At 42.2% G+C, this 22,476-nt stretch overlaps 2 protein-coding genes across 3 annotated transcripts in view; one reads left to right on the top strand and one right to left on the bottom strand.

Annotated features, from left to right (window-relative positions):
• Positions 1-3,430: 3,430 nt before the first annotated feature.
• CDKN2C (cyclin dependent kinase inhibitor 2C) lies at positions 3,431-10,125 on the bottom strand. Of its 2 annotated transcripts, XM_030913309.1 has the most exons (3): positions 8,152-10,125; positions 7,555-7,694; positions 3,431-4,177 (listed from the first exon to the last, which is right to left on the bottom strand). In XM_030913309.1, exons 2-3 carry the CDS (start codon positions 7,681-7,683, stop codon positions 3,800-3,802), a joined length of 507 nt encoding a protein of 168 aa, XP_030769169.1. In that variant the 5' UTR covers positions 7,684-7,694; positions 8,152-10,125; the 3' UTR covers positions 3,431-3,799. The 2 variants fall into 2 exon arrangements, with proteins under 2 accessions (XP_030769169.1, XP_030769170.1); XM_030913310.1 differs by lacking the exon at positions 8,152-10,125 and having other exon boundaries at positions 7,555-8,102.
• A 7,653-nt stretch (positions 10,126-17,778) lies between these two features.
• Positions 17,779-22,476, top strand: part of FAF1 (Fas associated factor 1) — a 522,933-nt gene continuing 518,235 nt past the window's right edge. The window contains exon 1 of the mRNA XM_030912634.1: positions 17,779-18,282. Coding sequence (XP_030768494.1) covers positions 18,238-18,282 — 45 coding nt within the window. The 5' untranslated portion in view covers positions 17,779-18,237. The remainder of the gene's footprint in view (positions 18,283-22,476) is intronic.

The raw sequence follows: 22,476 nt of genomic DNA, 5'->3' as shown, positions 1-22,476 counted from the left end.
CGCTCCCCTCCCCGCCCCCCGCTCCCGCCTCCTGCCCGCGGCGCGGTGCTCCTGCTTGCCCCGGCCGGCCGCGCGGCAGCGCACACACTCACTCCGAGGGCGCCTCCAAGGTTACCCGCGGGTGGGGGCTGGGGCAGAGTCCGGCCACTGGCCTCCTTCGCTGCTTTCCTATCGCCGCGGCCCTTCTGCCGCTCCAGGGCCACCGGGATCCAAATCCTAACGCAGAAGACGCTCCAAAGTCCAGGGAGGGAAGTCAAGCTGAGAGGCAGGCCGGCATCTGGGCTGGGGGCGGCCTTAGCTGGCTTCGGGTGCCCGGACAGCCGGGTCAGGCGAGGTCGCGGCAGGAGGGGGCTGTGGCTCTGGCGGGCGCGCTCTGTATAGCGCAAGCTGGGCTGGGGGCAGTGCGCGGGGGCTGCAGGCAGCACTGAGGCGCCCGAGGCGCCCCGGGCCCGTAGGGGGGCAGAGACAAGCGGGCGGCCAAACCTGCCGAGGAAACTAACTAAATAAAAGGAGACTGTTATTTAAGGCGCGGAAATTTGAAATATTTGGACAGGAAGAGAAAAGAAAAGAAACCTTAGCGAGGGAGGGGGGAAAAAACGCGAGCTAACGGTTTTGAAGCTCCCCCACCCCCACCCCGGGCTTTTCTGCGCGCCCTGAGGGAGCTCTGGGCTCCAGCTTCCTCACTAGGGCTCAGGGAGTTGGAGCTGGAGCCTGGAGGAGTGACAGAGGGACAGAAAAGATGTCTTCGCAGCCCCTCCGTGGAGGGCTTGGTTGGCTATGGGCAGACCTTTACCCGGGGTCTCAGGTGGGAAGTTTGTTTCCTGCCTCTCACTAGGTTCCTGCGTGGATCTGTTTTCATGGGACTGCCATATAAAAGCAGAACAGTCTCCAGAGACCGAGACAGGGACTTTCCCCCGTAGCCTTTTGATGAAGGTTGCTTAGGGCATCCAGGAAGGCTGTGAGCACGACCTTTTGTTGCTCCAGCACTGTGGTTGCCCGGCGCCTATCGACTATTTACTTCTACCCCCGGCAAAAGCCGAAAGCACCTTTTTGGGAACTGAGATTTCGAAACCAGTCCTGGGCCACTGACTCCATCCACAACGTTCTTTTGATCAATACGATAAGGGAAATATATCATATTGCTTTCTCGGGACAGAATACTTAATCTACTTATTATTGATCAGTCACCCATTGTGGTGTGTGTGTACATGAACTCATCACACCGTTGCAAGATGCATAATGTTTATCAGAAAACTTAATTCACTACCAAAATGTGATAAAAGACACTTTGGTTAGCAGTTCGGGGACCAGAACTTGAGCCGAGGTCATGTTAGTGCCCTCCACCCCAGATGTAAGCCTGGCTTCAGCTTACTGGGCAAAGGCTGAGCCCAAATTTCCCGATGTGGATGCGGACGTAGCGGTGAAGAACTGAATTTGAGAGCGCATCCTCTACTTTGTATCCTCCATCCTTACAACAGCGTCGTCCCCTGGAGCTCTGGACACTACGTTAGTTAGCACTTGCATCCCCACTCTCTGCATCTGAATAAGTTCAGACCCCTCCCTCCTAACCTCAGGTCGCTGAAAATAGGACCCAAGCAGCACCGTTTCATCCATCCTATACATTTCGGCATGTTCAAGAGGCTTACAGAATATTGTTGAGGTTTTTGAGATTGAATAATGGCCTTTCATATTTCCTAGAGGGGACCACATAACTCATTTCTAAAATACTTAGATTAGCAAAGCTACTTCCTGCACAGAGCCAGAGTAATATGGCGATGTTTTAATGCCTAACAAATTTTAGACTGATGAAAAGATAGAGCGTCCTCTCCCTCTACTGTGCTCCGACCAGCCGAGAACAAAGCAACTGCAGAAGTACTCTTTTGCTTTATGAACGTCCTATGCTTTTATATTTGAAATCTCTAAAGATAAATTTTATTGTAATTAAATAAAGTAAATGCCGACACATGTTGGATGCCGTGAAGTCCATTAAACTGGATTTTAAAATCATGACCGTCCATCTTTACAGTTGTAACTTGTAAGAGGGTTTTTTTAAAAAAATTACTTTCAGTTAGTGTTTTGTTCAAAAATATTCGTCTTATTAAAGTAGTATATTTTGCATATTGACTCAATTTTAAAATCCAAAATGTGACACTTTTACTTCAAAACCACCTCAATCTCTATTTTTTCTTAAATAAGTGTTTTAAGTTTGTTGCCATCAAAAATAAATTTATTTAGTAATTTGTGGTTAAAGGTGTCAGATGATGAGGTCTTTTTGCACTTAGGGAATGTAAATTTTACTGCAAAATTAAAAGGATTAATCTTTTCTTTCTATATTCTTTTATACTATCATGGAAGATAAATTATTGAAAACCACTTGCCTGCCACCCAGCCATTCCAATCCTTGTTAGGTCAGGCATCAGAACCATGTCCTTCAATAAACCTTGAGGCATTTTGTTCTTTTTGGAGTGAGGGCAGAGAGCTTATGAAGTAGGAGGGAACTTTCACATAAAACATCTTTGATCATGTGGGAGATGATGAACAAAGTATGTATGAATTTGTAAATGATAACTATTGAAATACGTTGTTGAAAAGTGTAAATTAAAATGACCGAGTAGTAGATGCTGGAAAATTGTCTTGGAAGTTTAATATTTCTACTTCCTTAAAAATTTTTTTTAGGTAAATGCACACCTAAAAATATTGTATACTCTTTTACTAAAAAGTTTTGTGGAAATTAAGTACCATTTGTGGGAGTGGCTCATTTATTATTTTTAAAGTTTCTACATTTATTTTTCTGCAGATCCTAACATAGTTATGACCTTTATATATAATTTATACACTTGTCTCGCTGTTTTTCATTCCCTAAAATTTGATATTTGCACTTTAATACTTAAACATTTTGTAATTTTACATTTCTTACACTCAGGTAGAAAAAGTCTACATTACACTTAGTGTATTTATGATATAATTTTGGGAAATGTATTATTTAACCATTTGCTTCATTTTGTGATTAAAAACCCATTAGTGGTAAGCACTTTTAAGGTGGCATTTTCTTTTAAAACTTTAGAACTAAAATATGTTTTCAGATTGCTACTTCTGAACTCTGTCCTTCAACTACTTAATGTCGAGAAAAAGGGAAGATTGGACATTAAGGGAAATTCACACTAAAATTTCAGGCTTAATCTTAAAAAAAAAAAAAAAAGTTGTCCTTATTTTGTTTTAAAGCAGAAATACTAGGCACCAAGGTGGAGAGGACATGGGTAAAGGATGAAAACAATAACTGAATCATCAAGAGAGTATGTCTAGTTTTCCAGTTGGTCTACCTTTTCTACTGTAAAGACTTAAGACATCAATAACTTTTAGTACAGTTCTCCTTAACAAGTGACAAGTTGTGTACAGGTTCTAGAGGTGGGAAAATCACAGAAAAATGTTGTCCTGTTTTGAAAGTGTTTTAATTAGGCAAAAGAAGCATCAGGACAAACCATTTTAAAAACAAAGTCTTCAAGTTGGGTGTTGAGATTGGTAAAAGGGGAAGCAAGGGAAAAGCCAAGGAAAGATAAAATATTCAGAAGAAAGTCAAAGCTATTTGCAATTACATGTTAGAACAGATTTTGCAGGTGAAAAAGATGTTGCTTAAATATATTCATAAACCTGTTATAAGATTTTCACTTATGCTGTTTCAGAAAATTTAGCTGCTTAAAATATGACAGAACTGTATTTTAACAAATGACTTAATTAAAGTCAGGAGAGCTACCCAGTTAATTGATAAAGTAGAGGCAACGTGGGGGAGCCCTCCCCACATTTATTGAAGATTTGTGGCTCCCCCAGCCCCGTTTGCCTGCATCAGGCTAACAACCTCGTTCCTCCCATAGAGCCTGGCCAAATCACAGGCGGTGTCCCCCTTATGGTTCCGATGCCCCACATTGCTGGCCGTGTGCTTCACCAGGAACTCCACCACCCGGAGGTGGCCTTCTTTGGCAGCCAAGTGCAAGGGCAGGTTCCCTTCATTATCCTCGATGTTAACATCAGCTTGAAACTCCAGCAAAGTCTGTAAAGTGTCCAGGAAACCTGCTCTGGCCGCATCATGAATGACAGCGAAACCAGTTCGGTCTTTCAAATCGGGATTAGCACCTCTAAGTAGTAGTCTCCTGGCAATCTCGGGATTTCCAAGTTTCATAACCTGGAAAAGAAGTAGAAATGGTAGAATCCTTCAAGTGCTCATCTACAGAAATATTTTAAAATATCTGCCTGTCCATCCATTTATTTAACTATTTATTTTTGATGGAGTACTTGCGGAAGACCCATAGCATGGGGCTTGAAGGGGTCAAATGCAGAAAAGTGCTAGTAGGTGAAAGTAGAAGTTGAGTTTCTAAAAGTCGAGCTTCTATGATAGAATGTCTTAAATGGGTCCAAAAGTAGGATAAATTGATCAATAAGATAGAATTTGTGCAACATGTATAGCATTTGCTAACAACTCAGTTCTCTATGTTCCATGAAGAGTTGTGTAATTTCACGAATTTATTAAAATAAAAGAAATGGAATTTGGGATTTAAATAAGAGTCTCCTTCTGTTTGATTGTTCATGCTCATAAAATGTGCCTGTGGTATTAATTCTAGAAAATCATATGTGGTTAAACTTTATTTTCTAAATAGCTACTGCAAACAAATAAGGATGTTGAGTTTCTTTAAACCAACTCCATCAGCGAGTGTAAAAATGATGTCTTAAAAATCCAGGCCTGATATTTTCTTAAATGATCAATTTTTACAAGTTCCCTCCAAACAGATATAGTTCCAAATTTCCAAGCATTTCTTTAAAAATGTTTTTTATTTGCAAGTTATTTAGTATTGGCTACTAGGTGTATTCAATGCCTAGAATCCTTCATTTTAAGTTACAAAACATTACTGATGATTAAGGTGTTAAATAAGCCACAGTGTTCTAAATTGTTTATGATATCAATTTATATAAAACTAAGTTCCTGATATGCCTTGTATCACAGTAGGAAATTGTTGTATGACAACCGTTCTTGAAAATAATGAAATAGTCACCCTATTACATTATATACTGTTTCTCAAAGTTCTGACAAGCCTCCTGATTTTCAAGTGAGCAAAAGAAGAAAAAATAAGATATTTAATGGGTGTTTTGGGACACGGACAGCCTTGTCTGGTGGTTTGAGCTCATTTAATAATCAACTGGTGATCCTGTGTTAGTTCCTTTTTCAGTTACTATCAAGCATTTAAAGAATAGCTATTTGTAAACTGCCAACATTTTAAAAGTCAGAATGTGGTATTACCACTTGCTATCAACATACAAATAATTCACATAACGAAGAATATTTACTATTGTTTGAATATGTTTCACTCTATCAGTGGTCTGTTATAAAATATCTTGTAGAACATCATGCAAACATAAAATACATATAATTTAGTTGTGAAAAAATATTACTTTCATTAACATGCCACATATTTTCAGCATTTACACTGGTTTATTTATATTTAGGTATATTATAATAATCTAAATTATAATAAATATATAATAGACACTCAATGTTTATGAAATTAAATGCTAATGGAAAATACAAAGTCGATCTTTTTTAAATGTTTAAAAAATCTAATCACACATTAAATAACATAATAAAATATATTTGGAATGAGTAATATTTTGTAAATGCCAACTATATAGATGGACAAGATATTAAACTCCCCTGTTGATAAAACTCTGTTGACTTTTAGCTCTTCCTTTGGAGCAGTGGTAAACAGTGATACATAATTTATATTTCAAGAACTTCAATGAAACATACTTTTTGGTTATTAAAAATTGATACCACCACAACTGTCTCTAAAGATTTAGTCATATTTAAGGACCTGCAATGAGAAAAATAAGAGACAGATATCTTGGATCTTTGTAAAGCAAACATACGATTAAGGCCTTTGATATTAACCTGATAGAAAAATATAGGAAGGTGGAAAAGGCTTTTGAAACTGAGTTAAATAAACATAATTGTAGAATAAAATTCAACTTTTTTCACAGAAAATAATAGTAATATTGGAAATGGTTTTGAAGAAAGTTATTTCTTGACTTATGACACAACTTCAGAGTCAGGATTATACATAATGAAAACAAGCCTTGAAACTCTAGTTTCTGTGTGTATGTTTCGTTATATGTACAAGGACTAAGCCACAATAAGTGGGTGTTAGTATCTTGATAAGTATGTTTAATATAAACAAGATTGCAAAGTTGTATTAAAAATGTTTGTCAAAACTTTTTAAAAGAATATTATTAATTTCCCAGTCTTCCTGTTCGTCAAAAATCCTGTGAAATCTTATTATGAACATGGGTTAAGTAGCTCATGCTTTGTGAAGTTTATATAATCTTTTGAGTTTTCTAAAAGAAGCTTTTCAATATATTAAATTTGTTACTTTGCTATCATCACTAAACCTGTTCAAAACTACTAGGTAGAAAAAGAAAAAAATCATTACTTAATGTAGCAGAAATAACAAGATAAATAATTTAGTATCTGTGCATAAACTTCCTTAATACTGAAATTTTTGCAAGGCCAGTGTATTCTGATTGAAAACGTACAGACTGCATGGACTTTGTTTGTTACTAGTATATCTCCTGGCACTTAAATTTTTAATTCTTGTAACCGAAACAAAGCCCTCTAAAAACCCTCTCCCCACTGGGTTTTCAAAAACAGCTTCAAGTGTTGCATTTCTAAATAAGAATAGCTCATAAGAACATCATCAGAACTCTGATAAATTAACTATTTTAAACTATTTTGTCATTTTTTCTGTTTCTAAGCCTTTCACCTAAGTTACATGATAACATTCAGAAGAAGAAAAAAATTATCAGGTACAATACTTGGCAGCTGGACATGTGTCAATTGTTGCCTGTAAATCTAATTACTGAAAATTAGAGCACACCACGTTATAATCGTAGAGACAAAGACACTGCAGCTGAGCTCTGATTAGAAAATTCAACTTTTTATTCCTCCCGACTCCTGAATGAGTGGATGGTATTACATTAACTGTGAAATGTACATCCTGTCCCGGTGCCCAGGCCACCCATTCCAAACGAGGAAAAGTCGTTTGTCAAAACTTGAAGCATTTGAAGGAAAAACACCCTCACCAGTAGTCAAGAAAATTAACGTTAAAGTCTATTATTGGGGGCAAAGTACGTGAAACCACTAATAGCAGTGTATTTCAAATAATAATCATAATAATGTGTTTACAGAGCTGTCTTTAAAAACAAAACAAAACAAACAAACCTCGGCCCTACAATGACTACCCTAAAATCCCCACCGTCACAAAAAGATTCCAAAAACTAAGACCAAATCTGGACCCCACTTGATATCAAGGATGTTATTGGATTTGAGGAGTTTGTTCAAAGTACGTCATTTTGAGAAGTTGCATCCACTTAAAGATATAAAATATGGCAACCAACTAGGTTTAAAAACAGTGAAATTTTATGTCCCTGAAAGCTTAAAAGCTGTAAATCTAGAAAACCGGGTCACGTAGGCAACATTATTGACTTGTTTTCCCCACCTCTCTGAATACCAACCTGCAGCGCAGTCCTTCCAAATCCATTTTGTGCATTGACGTTTACATTATTTTGCAACAAATTAGTAAGTTGCTCTAGGTCCCCCCTGGCAGCTGCGGACGCCAACTCGTTCCCCCAAGGCTCGGCCATTCTTTAGGGTCCTGACGATCAGGAAAAGATGAATTAGTCGTTTTTCTTTTTCCCCTTTCCTTTGCTCCTAACCAGGCTGCATGATGGCATCGGAGACTGACAGAAGGACTGGGATGGTTAATCTGGAGTAGAGCTTGGTAGTAAATACTAGTAAGATCTGCCTGCCAAAAGCCCGCCCCTCGATTCACACGTGATTATTCAGCAAAACTGAGCCATTGGAGAGGGGCTCCTCGCCTCGCTTTTTTAGCTTAACCCCTATGAAGAATTCTGACGACTCCACAGAGACACACACAGACACACATACATTCCTGGGTAATGATTCCGGACGTCAGATGTAGGCAGAGCTGTCACGTACCTACGCTACAGATCTCTGTGAGGAGTGTGTGTGGACACTCAAGGGACTATAGATCGGGGCAGAAAATACCGCGGAAGGAAAGACATTCGGGGGAAGAAAAGGCATTCACCCACCCTTGTTCACGGTGGTGACTTGAGCCGTGTGAGGCAGAACTGCAGGGGCAGGTCCTCCAGGGGGCTCGGTTTCCATCCGTCTCGCCGAAGGGACAGTCTTGGGTCCTCGGCTGCTGGGAGAGCGCCGCGGTGGCTGGATGCTGACGTGCTCCGGGGGGTTAAAAGATGATCGCCAAAGGCGAAAGGGAGTAGCAGTTCCGTGGCCCTCAAGTTACAGGTCGTAACGACTGCCCAGTACTCTGGGCTTCTCCAGAAGAGCCTTTAGTCGCGTCCGGGCCAAGCCGTGGGCTAATGCCGCTCAGGAAAGCTCCGGAGCCCGCCCGCCAGGCAGCCGCAGCCCCGCCGAGCCTCAGAGGCCGTGGGAGCCGGGCTCGGCGCGCGTCTCCGGAGGCTGCCGGGCGTGCGGCGGGCCCCCGAGAAGCCCGTCATGCCGGCCCCACCAGGTCCCGGGACTCCCGGCAGCCTGAGGAAGGAGGAGAGCGATGCGGGAAGCGTCTACGGGGTCCGGACTGCTGGGGCAGCTCGCGGCAGCATTGTGGCTGTACTGGGCACCCCCCCGGGAACTTCCCGCCTACGACCGAGCTCGTTCAGGCTTTCTGTTGTAGGTACTCATTGAGCTGCTGCCGCCGCTGTCCTTTCCTTCCTTTCCCGGTTTTGTGGGAGCCTCCGGAGATGGGGAGAGTCCTGGGAAACGCAGGCCAAGTTCTGAGTAGGGGGAGTCGCCACAGTTCCAGGGCGCAGCCAGACCCGCCGCCGTCTCGGCGAGCGCTCAGCAGCTTCGGCGCCCGGTGCCACTTCGCCACCTCTTGCGGTCCCCGGCCTGTGCCCCTTTGCTGCGGACAGGGCAGCCGCCAGCCAGCTGTGCCCTGGAGCCGAGTCTGGCAGCACTGCTTCCTCCCTGGCCGCACCGCTCCCAGTGACAGTTTCTTTTGTAGCTGATCCCCCCCTAGATCGCCGGTCCCTGCTCCTTTCACCCCTACGGGCACTTGCGTGTCGCCCCCTTTTTTGCTTTTTTCCTTCACTCCCTCCCTTGCTGCTTTTTTCGCTGAAACAATTGCTGCTTCTGTTGCCTCTCAGAGAGGGTGCCGGTTTCTTCTCCCTTTTTTCCGACCTCATCAGCTTTTTTTGAAAAGAAAAAAATTGAGCGCTTTTTGAGTTGAAAAACCCGCCCCCATTTTAACGGCAGAGTTTTAAGGAGGCTCGGCGGAGTTGCAGCGCCGCGGAAGCGGGAAGGCCGGGCACCGCCCACGCCCCGCCCTCCGCCCTGCTGGCGCTCGCGCTCGCTGTCTAGCAGGCTCCGCCCGCCCAGCCCCGCGCACTCATTCCCGCCTCCCGCTCTCCACCTCCTCCCGTCAAGTCTCTCGCGCCGGCTCCCTCCCGCCGGCTAGGCGGCCTGTCCCCAGCTGGAGTGGGGTTCGGCCCCGCAAAGCCCGGCCTGCCCTTCTCCGGCGGGCGGGCTTGAGTCTGTGACGCGAACCCCCAGCTGCCCCGATTCCTACGAGCGCGAGGACAGGGGTTTGTTATTTAAGACGTTGTGGAGGGCGGCAGGGTCTTCGAGGCTCCGCAGCGCAGGCTGCGGGAAGGCGGAGAGGGAGCTGGCATAAAGGGAGTCGTTCTCCAGCGCTAGCGGGGCAGGTCGGCCAGCGTCTGTGCTCCCCCGCCAGGCTCGCAAAGTTCGGGCGGCCAGGCTTGCGGCTGCTGCTGCCTCCTCTAGGGCGCGCGCGCTCTGTAAACTCGGCCTCCTTCGCTGAGCCCTGGGCCTCGGCCTCGCACCTGCCAGATCCACGCCCGACGGCCGCGGTGGGCAGGGGTGGCCGCAAGGGTGGAGGGAAAAATCCAGACTGCCACCAAGCACAGTGCTCACAAAAAGCAAGTCTTGTATAGACTGAATTTTATGAAAACTTAAGACATGGCATAGATAAGAATGAACTCTGAAGCCTTAATTAATCAAGGACTAGAAACTGCTAAATAGTCCTGTTATTAGAGAAAAAGGAGAAAAGCAATTAAATTTAAAGCAAAATTTAAAATAAGTCGTGTGAAGTGTTTTCTAACAAAGCCATTTCTTTGTTGCCGAAGTTCTCTCACTACTTAGAAGTGGCTTGGTGTTTTGGGGGTGTGGGGTTGGGGAGGGTGTCTATATGTAAAGGAATGGTCTCTCTTCCTAATCCTTTATTTAATCATCCGACACCAATTTCCAGTACTTTTAACTTCTTCTTTTAGCTATGTGAGATTAATTAACTATTGCTTTCTATATTTTTATACTCTTAAAAATATCCAACACGGTTGCATGATGCACCCAGTGGTCAAAATGAAACCAAGCAAAAAATGACAAATCTAATTAGAACCGGCCTTTGGCAAGCGGATCCTTGAGCAGTATCTGTACCCTTCTTGAAGTACACTGAGAGTGTTAGCAACAAAACGCACCAGAAACATCTGGATAATCATCCAGCAGCAGATTGACTGGTAGGTAGAGGGAAAGTTGAAACTGGGAAGAGTCTGGCAGTGTTTTCTTTAACGTAATTGTTGAGAAAAAAACTAGAACTCTTTTCTTAGATAACTAAACTTGAGTTGTGAATCAAATGAGAACTACAAAAAAAGAAATTAACTCTCTTTTTCTTACATATATGTAGACGTTTCAAATAGAAACATTTAAGAGTCCATTTATACCAGTAAGAAATAAATAATAATTTACTTTTGATTACTCTGGGAACTGTGTAATCTTTTCATACAGCCAGGGGGTGTGAGGACATATTAGCACTGTTGGCTGATAAGAGAGAACTGGTATTAGTCCAATTTATGAGGATTGCCTTCTAGCATTTATTATGGTTTCTTGCTTAGAGATAAATTGTAAAGAGGAAGAATCTTAAATTGTATGATTACATAAAGTATGGGTAAACGTGCTATAATTTTCATGAAATAAAGTACTTATTGCTGAACAACTAAGTAAAACTTACGATACTTTAAGATGTACACAGAGTTGTATTAAGATTTTTGGAGGCCCTAAGCACTGAAAAGATTTTGATGTTCTACCACCTCTTCCTCATACAGAAATAAAAAGAAAAATAACAGAACCCCAAAATAAGAGTAAAAAAGTCCAACAAAGTTCTGATTTTTTTCCCATGATGGCTACTTCATTGGTTTTGCTGAGCTATTAAATTATTTGGCAAAGTTTTTTTTTTTTTTTTTTTTTTTTTTTTTAACAGTCTGGTTTTGCTGGTGCCCTGAAGCATATGCTTCATCTGCCTGTTGGGTAAACCAGAATTGGCAGTGCAGAGCTTAGGGTCTTAGTTCAGAAGGCATACATAAGTATTACACAGTAACCCCAATGAAAATCTAGTATTTATTGAGGGCTAGTTCACTAAAGCAGATTCAAGGGTATCCCTACCCTCAAGAAGGTTATATTCTACATGGCTTACAAGAAAAATTCATAGTTAAGTTTCTACTATATTGAGAGTGGTGCTTTCTTTTTTAACATCATAATGATAAGTACATCAAATACTGAAATACAGCCTTTATAGTTAGATATTAAATATTAACAGTCATGGTAACCTTGTGCTCCAGCAGTTCATAATCATTTAAGGAGACATAGAAATGGCTGGGCGTGGTGGCTCACACCTATAATCCCAGCACTTTGGGAGGCCGAGGTGGGCGGATCACCTGAGGTCAGGAGTTTGAGACCAGCCTGGCCAACATGGTTAAACCCCAACTCCAATAAAAATATAAAAGTTTAGCTGGGTATGGTGGCTGGTGCCTGTAATCCCAGCTGCTCAGGAGGCTGAGGCAGGAGAATTGCTTGAACCTGGCAGGCAGTGGCAGCAGTGAGCAGAGATTGTGCCACTGCACTCCAGCCTGGGCGATGGATCAAGACTCCGTCTCAAAAAAAAAAAAAAGACATAGAAATGTGATTTAGTTAAATTATTCTGTGCTTTTCCCTCATTGACTCAAGTAGGTACAGTATCTGATTAACTTTTGGAAATGTGTATGTGGTATTTACCATTTCTTTAACTGGTCTCAAAGTCTTCCTTTTTGTTGTATTTATAGATCAACAGAGGTGCAAAACAGACTGGGCACCCCCAGGCAGCCTTTTTTGTCACTTTATAATTGTGGCTTCAGCATTTTATTTCTGAGATTCAGTGTTTTTTTTTTCATATAGGTACTTATTTACGAAAATTTTTTATTATTTTTATTTTATTTTATTTTTAAGACAGGTTCTCACTCTGTTGCTCAGGCTAGAGTGCAGTGGCTTGGTCATGGTCATGGCTCACTGAAGCCTTGACTTCTCAGGCCCAAGTGACCCTCCTACCTCAGCCTCCAGAGTAGCTGGGACCAAAGGCATGCTCCACCATGCCTAGATAATTTTTCTAATTTTGTGGAGATGGGGTCTTCCTATATTGGCCGGTCTTGAAAGTTCTTTCTTTTGAGACGGAGTCTTGCCCTGTCACCAGGCTGGAGTGCAATGGTGTGATCTCGGCTCACTGCAATCTCCACCTCTGGGTTCAAGCCATTCTCCTGTCTCAGCCTCCTGAGTAGCTGGGATTACAGGTGCCTGCCACCACACCCAGCTAATTTTTGTATTTTTAGTAGAGTCGGGGTTTCACCATGTTGTCCAGGATGGTCTCCATCTCCTGACCTCATGATCTGCCCGACTCGGCTTCCCAAAGCGCTGGGATTACAGGTGTGAGCCACCGCGCCTGGCCTAAAAGTTCTTCTTTAAAGTAAGAACAAAAAAAGCCCAGTAAGCAACCCCAAAGCTGAAAAATAATAGCAATAATTAATATTTGTATAGTGTTTCATGGTTATAAAATGTGTGTGTGTGTGTGTGTGTATATATATATATATATTTTTTTTTTTTTTGAGACAGTCTTGCTCTGTCACCCAGGCAGAGTGCAGTGGTGCGATCTTAGCTCACTGCAACCTCTGCCTCCTGGGTTCAAGCGATTATCCTGCCTCAGCCTCCTGAGTAGCTGGGATTACAGGTGCGCACCACCACACCCAGCTAATTTTTGTATCTTTAGTAGAGACAGGGTTTCACCATGTTGGTCAGGCTGGTCTTGAACTCCTGACTTCGTGATCCACCCACCTCAGCCTCCCAAAGTGCTGGGATTACAGGTGTGAGCCACTGTACCCAGCCAATGCATATATTAATATTTACAACAATTCTGTGAAGTGACTATGATAATAATCCCCATATTTTAGGTGAGGGAATTGAGGCTGACAGAAATTGTTATTTAAAGTCAGTAAATAGTAGACATAGGATTTGAACTCAGTTCTTGGGGCTCCAAACCTTATACTTTTCCATTAGTTGAGAGTCCAGGGTCAGCCACTAGTATCCTAAACAACATTAAATCACTAGATGAAATACATATGTGTAGTAGCATTAGCCTTCTCATGAATTACATTATAAGCAAGAAGTATTATTTAAGAAATGGGTTATCTTAACCGAAGAATCAAGGTTACCACTACCAGTAATAAGTCAAGTTGATAACACATAGCCCTGATATGATGTAACAAGGACATATCACCTCTGCGGTATTTTACCCCAAATGCATAAACTCAGTGTAATTCTGAGAATACATTAGGCAATCCCAGATTGAGGGAGATTTTATAAAGTTCCTGACTCTTCAGAAGTGTCCACTGAGAAACTGTCACAGATTGGAAGAGGCTACTGAGACATGACAGCTAAATGTAATGTATTATTAGACCATGGAACAAGAAAAGGACATTAGTATAAAAATCCAAATAGAGCCTCTAGAATTTAACTAGTAGTATTTAGTAGTGTTAATTTCCTAGTTTTGATAGATGTACCCTGTTAAATAAGATGGTAACATTAGAGAAAAATGGGCTAAAAGCATATAGGAACATGCTGTACTATCTTTGGAACTATTCTAAAATAATTTCAAATAAAAATTTAGTAAAATATAAATAGTAATTATTATTTATATTGGAAATAAGGATGATATAAAAGTTTCTCTTAAAAGAACATGGAGATTCTAGAAAAACATCTGTATTTAACTTAGGCTGAGCTCCATGAACTCCTACTGTGGGCCAACTATGAGAATAGATAAATTAAAATTACTTGTCTTTGCTCGTGCATGGACCAAATATCTTTACATTTCTTTCTTTTGGATTATGACACTTAACTGAAATTGTTTCTCTTAAGGATGGAATTCTGGAGAAGTAGAAAATGATGTTTTTCTCCTAATTCAGTATTTATTTTTCTTCCCTTCTCTTATCTGTAGTACATAATTACTCTGGATGCTAGGTATCCAACCCGGAAGAGTTAGGCCATAGGGAAGAAACAGTGTCTTTGGGAACCGGTATAAACTAAGCAGCATGGAAGGGAAATTGTACAGAGGCAACATGGTAACTGGAAAGAGCACTACTTTGACCTAGCCTTGAATCCTAGGTTTGCCACTTTATAGCATGACTTTGAGCAAATTCTTAACTTGCCAGAGCAGCTTTATATTCTGTAAAGTAGTAGTTGTAAACATTAAATGAGATAAAGTTTGTAATGCATCTGTACATAGTAGACTCCCAATAAAAATTAATAAATTCAAAAGCATTTACTATCTGTTATGTTCACAAGACTGCTATGTTTGCACTATGGCGAATATAAACACACATGGCATAAAGCAGTTTATAATTTCAAACTTTCAACCTTTGGGGGAGATTAAACATATATATATGAAAACCATTAGAGAAAAAAATTACAGAATTTACTGGAAAATTCTGTAAAAGCAGTGATTAGAAAGGAGAAAGAGCCTTATTGGCTTAAATTTTAGGAAAGGGGTGGTCCTGAGAAAAGCATTTAGGAATTGGTATACAGAGTAATAACTAATATGTTTGGAGAGTTTTAAGGTTTATAAGGAATTTTCACCAGCATTTTATCACTCAACATTTAAAATCACAAGTTTTATTAGCCCAATTTTAGAGATAAAGAAATAGAACCAGAGAGCCTTTGTTAAAGAGCAGAGTTAGAACTCAAACCACAATTGACTATTAAATGTATGTTAGTTTGATACCAATATTTTATATTTTCCATGCATTTTCATAATTGCTTTCTCGTTTATCAGAGGAAATAGTCCTGTGAGAAGCTGAAGTCAGAGAGATTAAGTGACTCATCCAAGTTCCCTCAGCTAATTATTTGGAAAAGCAGTATTAATATATGCCTGAATGTCTAGTGTGTTCATCCCATTGTTCTACATGCCACATTGTTTTAATTTCCAGATGGAGAGAAAGGAAAGAAAAAGGGAGCAACATGGGATTTGAATGAGTTCCGAGGTACACACGCATCATCACAGAGAAAATCCCTCAAGTTTTTAGGACTGCATTAATCCTCGGCCATATAACTAGAAACAATTATTCACCTGCCTTATACTGAGGGTGGCCTATATGAATGGAGTAACTGAATTGCCACATTTATATTATTGGTGCTGTGTTTTGCCTCATGATTCACATTTGTGCTGACTTTTGGAATTACTTTCTTTTTTAGAAAATATTTATTTATTTATTTGCTTTGAAACAGAGTTTCACTCTGTCACCAGACTGGGGTGCAGTGGTGTGCTCTTGGTTCACACTGCAACCTCCGCCTCCTGGGTTCAGGTGATTCTCCTGCCTCAGCCTCCCAAGTAGCTGGGACAACAGGCACACGTCACCATGCCTGACTAATTTTTGTATTATTTTTAGCAGAGATGTGATTTCACTATGTTAGCCAGGCTGGTCTCAACTCCTGACCTCAAGTGATCTGCCCACCTCGGCCTCCCGAAGTGTTGGGATTACAGGCATGAGCCACTGCCCTGGCCATGGAATTATTTTCTTAGGGATGAAAATTAAGCAAGACATTTTGATTCATGTGACTATGGAGGGTTCTATTATCTAGCTAATTCTGGTCTAAACACAGATCAATACTTAAGAGTTGTAGGCCAGCCTATTTTCACTTAAGAAAACACACAGAATAAACTCAGATCATAATACAGTGCACTTTTTTATATTCAGTGAAACTGAACAATTAAGTCATATTTCTGATTTCTCATGAATGTATTCCCAGTTTATGGAGCCTAGGCCTTGCTGGGTGTGGTGGTATGGCTCACACCTGTAATCCCCACTCTCAGGAGGCTGAGGTGGGAGGATGGCTTGAGCACAGGAGTTGGAAGCCAGCCTGGGCAACATAGTGAGGCCCTGTCTCTAAAATAGTAAATAAATAATACAAGTTTAAAAAATTCTTAAGGGAAGCCTAGGCCTTCATGCTATATGATGATTTCACTAGTTTTTATTTTAGCTCTATAGGATAAAATCACCAATCTTATTTCACATTTTCAAGCGTTTACATACTTTCCAAAGTAAGTAAATGCCCCATGACAATCCAAAAGCTGATATTTTCCCAAGTCAAGGACGAACAACTTCCACTGTCACACTCACTCTAACCTGGATGACAATTACAAACTGTCACACTTCATTGTACATAGTCTTTGGCTGTTTTAGTTACAGAGGCTGTCAATTTCTGACCGTGGGTTAAAACTTTAAATAATTGGTGAATATTCCAAAATAGTTTCTTATGAAAATAAGTAGGCTGGGCGCTGTGGCTCACGCCTGCAATCCCAGCACTTTGGGAGGTCGAGGAGGATCACGAGGACAGGAGGTCGAAACCAGCCTGGCCAACATAGTGAAAAATACATAATTGCTCTAAAATATGTCTCTACTAAAAATACAAAAAAAAAAAAAAAACTTAGCCCGGCGTGGTGGCGGGCGCCTGTAATCCCAGCTACTCTGGAGGCTGAGGCAGGAGAATGGCTTGAACCCAGAAGGCGGAGGTTGCAGTGAGCCGAGATCGCGCCACTGCACTCCAGCCCGGGCGACAGTGCGAGACTCCGCCTCTAACCAACTAACTAACTAACTATGTTCAAAGCTGGATTCAAGTTTCACCCCATTTGTAAGATGTCTCAGCTTAAAGAAAAACAAATATAACTGCAGCAATAGAAAGATTTTCCCTTTTTTCCCCCTTTGGAGCAACCCTATTAACTGAAGATTGTTATTTCTCCTAACTACCTTATCAATAAAAAAAAAATGCTCCTCCTCTTCTCTGGGACGAGATTTTTACCTTTCTCAGCTTCCTTCTCTTTCCCATGTCTACCATGGCAGACTGGTTACTTCTGGGTTATGGAGTCTGAGGATGCAGACGTCAGGGAGCTTGGGACTGGGTGTGACAGTGTGGATTCGGTTTTGACAGGTTGAGCGTGAGAGACTATATGAAGTTGTATTTTGGTGAAACATGGTAGAGAAAACGTATATTTCCGAAATACTGTTTGTTAGACGAGTTGTAAGCGTGTGTTCAGTTGGTTTGTGGGGCTGGTGTGTATTTATGTGACTAACCACGTGAGGTGCACAATCTGGTCCCCGCCTCAGCTAGGGGGAGGCGCTATCCCGAGGCCTTTGCTTAAATCCAAACTGGAATAACCTGTTGCCAGACTTGAAGCTTCCGCAGCTGCAGGTTGCAGTCTCTGCAGCCAGCGCAGAGATCCTGGCCCGGTAGTCGCGCGCCCAGCGCTTGACAGGAGGGTGGTCACGTGGAAGCCGCAAAGCGGCGCTTTGCGACCTCGATGACAGGCAAAATGTGCGACAGCCGTGGCGCTGGCCAACCAGGGGCGGAGGCGGCGGCCAGAGAGGAAGCGGAGGAGGCGGAGGCGGCCGCGGCGTTCGCCCGCCCGCTCGCTCGCTCGGTTTCCCCGCCCCCGCCAGGCTTAACGCCGCTGAAGGTAGCCGGGTGCGCGCTGTCGCAACCTGCCCTCATCCTGGCCCGCGACTGTAAGACCGGCCCTACATCCAGACCAGTCTCCCTGTCCCGGCTGCTGCGACGCGGGCTCCGCAGGTTGCAGGCGGGCGGCCGGGGCGCCTGAAGGTTACCGAGTGCATGAGCGCCTAGCGCCTCCCGCGCTGCCCCGCCCGCTGGCCCGCCGGCCAGCCTGCCGGCTCGCCGGCCAGCCCCTCGGCGCCCGGCGGCGGCGGCGGCGGCGGCGACGGTCGCAGGAGGTACCGTCTCCCTCCCAGGTGCACGCTTCGCTCCCGGAGCCGTGGAACTCGGCGGCCGCCATGGCGTCCAACATGGACCGGGAGATGATCCTGGCGGATTTTCAGGTGAAGTGTCTGGCCCTCTTCTCCTCCCACCTCCAACCTCGTGGGTTTCCGGTGCCACAAGGGAGTCTTCTTCCCAGCGTTTGAACGCTGCAGTGGTGTGTGGTTTAGGCTTTTATACGGTGCGTGGCGTGTGTGTGTGTGTGGCGAGCTATGGAAAGCGTATAATTTATATGCTATCATGAGTGTGTAAAATGTGTTAAGTACGGGTTGAATGGGGTTGGAGGTATTAATGACTTTTGGGTTACTATGTGTGTGGAATGTGTAGTGTTTCCTGTATGGTGTAGGGGAACGTGTAGAATTTTTGTTTTAATTGGTGTGGGACCATTAAGCATGGGATGTTTTGGGTTCTATGGGGAGAGATGTATGGAGTGTGAGCGTGGAGCGTGTGGTGTTATGGGCGTGGTGTATTTATATTAAGGGAAGAGTAAAAAAGCAGAATGATGAGATGGCGAGGGTAATAGCAATGGGGTACTGAGGTCCTTTTCAAAGAGGAGTAAACATTTGAGACTTTGCCTTATTGGAATCTTTGGAGGGTAAGAAGATAACGAGGAGACAGATAAGACTGTATATTCCAGAGTATCTCTGCAATGAATTCACAAGCTTAATAAATTACCTCTTCATATTTGCGGATTCCCCTCCTCTGCAGACTTGAATTGCTTGGTTGGTGTCCTTTCTCCAGGAATACTTTAAAGGATAAGTAAAGGCTGTTCTCTTAATAAACCCAGCTGTAGTGCCACTGACATGTAAGTATCTTAGGGAGGCCCTTTGAAAGTAGAACTGTATGCATTGTGAAAGACTTGGAGCTAGAACTAATGTCCTGTGAGCGCTACCTTTGCCTTTTGATGTTTGGTGAAGAAATTATTTTAGTGAGATGTTTTTAGCCATTTTGGCATCAACTTAGAAGCTACTGTCAAGTATAGGCAGACTTTTCCCTCTTTAACACTCATCATTGCACAGGGTCTAACACTAGCATAGTAGGCAGTATTTTTCCTTACTGAAATTTTGTTGGGCTGTTCTCTCTCTCCTTCTGTTGTATTAAGTTCCTTATTTTTTAAAAATTAATTAATTTTTTTTGAGACGGAGTCTCGCTCTGTCGCCCAGGCTGGAGTGCAGTGGCGTGATCTCTGCTCACTGCAAGCTCCGCCTCCCGGGTTCACACCATTCTCCTGCCTCAGCCTCATGAGTAGCTGGGACTACAGGCGCCTGCCAACACACCCGGCTAATTTTTTGTATTTTTAGTAGAGTCAGGGTTTCACCCTGTTAGCCAGGATGGTCTCCATCTCCTGACCCGTGATCTGCCCGCCTCAGCCTCCCAAACTGCTGGGATTACAGGCGTGAGCCACTGCGCCCGGCCCTTATTTTTACAAATTAACGTTCAGATAACCATTTTCAGAGTTTGCTGTTTTGGTTACCCGGTGGAATCTGATATACAGGTATTAGAAATATGCGTATATCTACACTTTTATTAAACCATAACCTCTAATAAAGGAGGGTCCTTAAAATAAAAGTTGACCATAAGATTTTGATGTTTTGTAGGTTTAGGATTAGCCTCAGGCTTTTTGCCTGCCTAAATTTAAAAAAATTTTTTCAATTAATTAGATTTTTTAGAGATGGGCCTTGCCATGTTGCCCAGGCTGGTCTTGAACTCCTGGGCTCAAGTGACCTACCCGCCTCAGCCTCTGAAAGTGCTGGGATTACAGGTTTAAGCTGCCACACCCAGCCCTGCCTAAGTTTTTCATCACTGTCTTTGTGTTTTGTTTTTGTTCTCCAGTTCTTTTATCTAATGTGGAATGCACTGTTTGAAAAAGGACTCTATATTTCTAGGTGTAGTTTTACCGTGTTAGAAAATTGTCTTCTGATTTCCCTTTATAAGGTAATTATAACTTTGTTTTGATTTTGCCTTTTTATCTCTAATAACTTGCATCTGCTTTCTATTTTTTGTGTGTGACAATTATTATGCTTAACTGTTAACCTTATATTGGCTAAAGGACAGGAAATTTAGGCTTCTTGTACTCAGGCAAAGCAAGATTTTCCAGGGATTTTGGTTTGGGAATGAAAATGATAATTTCGATCACATTAATAAGATGGGGATAAGTTTTTCTCTTCAGACCAATGGTAATGCTATACACAATTGTTTAAAAATGGGGAAAATGGAATAGCATGTGCAGTGAACAATTGTTTGTCTAATAATTTTATGTTGTCAAATAGGTAAAACAATGTTATTGATAGAAGAAAAAATTATTTGGAAAACTACACACATCAAACACATTAGCCATTTGTGTGTTCAGGAACCTGGAGTCCTCTTACAAATGATGGTCTTAGTAAAAAATGATTTTTTTCCTGTTTTTCATATTATTTAAATTTTCATAGGATTAACGTAAAAGTAAACATTTATTCAGTTATAAGAAAACCAGGTAATTTATTTATTTACTTACTTATTTTTTCTGAGACAGAGTTTCACTGTTGTTGCCCAGGCTGGAGTGCAATGGCATGATGTCGGCTCACTGCAACCTCCGCCTCCCGGGTTCAAGTGATTCTCCTGCCTCAGCCTCCTGAGTAGCTGGGATTACAGGCATGCACCACCATGCTCAACTAATTTTGTATTTTTAGTGGAGACGGGGTTTCTCCGTGTTGGTCAGGGTGGGCTCAAACTCCTGACCTCAGGTGATCCCCCTGCCTAGGCCTCCCAAAGTGCTGGGATTACAGGCATGAGCCACCACACTTGGCCTCAAGTAATTTATTTTAAGGATTGCAGCTTAAGACTTGGCATATGGATACTTGGATGACACTGGTTTCTTCTGTAACTGGGCAAATCAATTTCCTCATCAAAAGTGAATATGGTAAAATTACATGTTTATATCATGATTGTGAGACTCAGTAATAGTTTGAGAGCTCAGTATTGTCTTTGTAGAAAAGGCATAATTTCCAAATTTGATTAAAATTCAAAAATGAATCACATTTTGATCATTGCTAGTGTGTCTAAATGTGGAAAAACCTTTGAGAAGGATTTTTGTATTTTTTTTTGACTTTCAAGTCAATAGAGAAAAGAATTCTGTTGAAATCAGTGAAGTGGTGATAAGTAGTGGGTGGAATATTACAGCTCAGACTTAATGGGATAGATTTGGAATATTATAGATGGGTGAATTTATTCCAAAGCAAATATTACTCCAAATTGTCCTCTAAGAAAATCCTCCCCCAATCTGCTAATGAAAAAAAAAATTGTGGTACAATCTTTATAAAATTTACCATTTTAGCCATTTTAAAGTCTACAGTTCAGTGGCATTAAGTACATTCATTTTGCTTTGCTACTATCACCACCATCCATCTCCAGAAAGCTTTTCGTCTTGCAAATCTGTTGCCATACTTATTTAACAGTAAGTCCTTGTATCCCTCTCTCCTCAGCCCCTGGCAACCACCATCCTACTTTCTATCTCTGAATTCGACTATTCTATTAATAGGTACCTCATATAAGTGGAACATACAGTATTTGCCCTTTTTCGTGACTGGCTTATTTCACTTAGCATAATGTGCCCAAGATTCATACGTGTTAGCATGCGTCAGGATTTTATTTCTTTTAAAGGCTAAATAATGTTCCATTGTGTGTATATATCATATTTTGCTTATTCTTTCACCTTCCATGGACATTTAGGTTGTTTCTACCTTGTAGTTTTGTGAATCATGCTGCTATAAACATTGGTGTACAGATTTGTGTTCCAGCTTCTGCTTTCAATTCTTTTGCATATATACCCAGAAGTTAAATTGCTGGACCACATAGTCATTCTATTTTTAATTTTTTGAGGAACTGTCATATTGTTTTCTATAGTGGCTGCACCACCAAAATTTTGAATGGAGAGAATGTCAGCATCCTATTTAATAAATTATTTTAAAAATAAGATTTAGAGCTGGGCACGGTGGCTCACGCCTGTAATCCCAGCACTTTGGGAGGCCAAGGTGGGCGGATCATGAGGTCAGGAGATCGAGACCATCCTGGCTAACATGATGAAATCCCGTCTCTACTAAAAATACAAAAAATTAGCCGGGCATGGTGGCGGGCGCCTGTAGTCCCAGCTACTCAGGAGGCTGAGGCGGGAGAAGGGTGTGAACCCGGGAGGCGGAGCTTGCAGTGAGCCTAGACCGCGCCACTGCACTCCAGCCTGGGCGACAAAGCAAGACTCCATCTCAAAAAAAAAAAAA

This window comes from Rhinopithecus roxellana, chromosome 12 (assembly GCF_007565055.1).
Source record: "Rhinopithecus roxellana isolate Shanxi Qingling chromosome 12, ASM756505v1, whole genome shotgun sequence".
Classification (NCBI taxonomy): Eukaryota; Metazoa; Chordata; class Mammalia; order Primates; family Cercopithecidae; genus Rhinopithecus; species Rhinopithecus roxellana.
The sequence above is the reverse complement of the archived record's forward strand: the minus strand, read 5'-3'. Positions and strand labels throughout refer to the sequence as shown.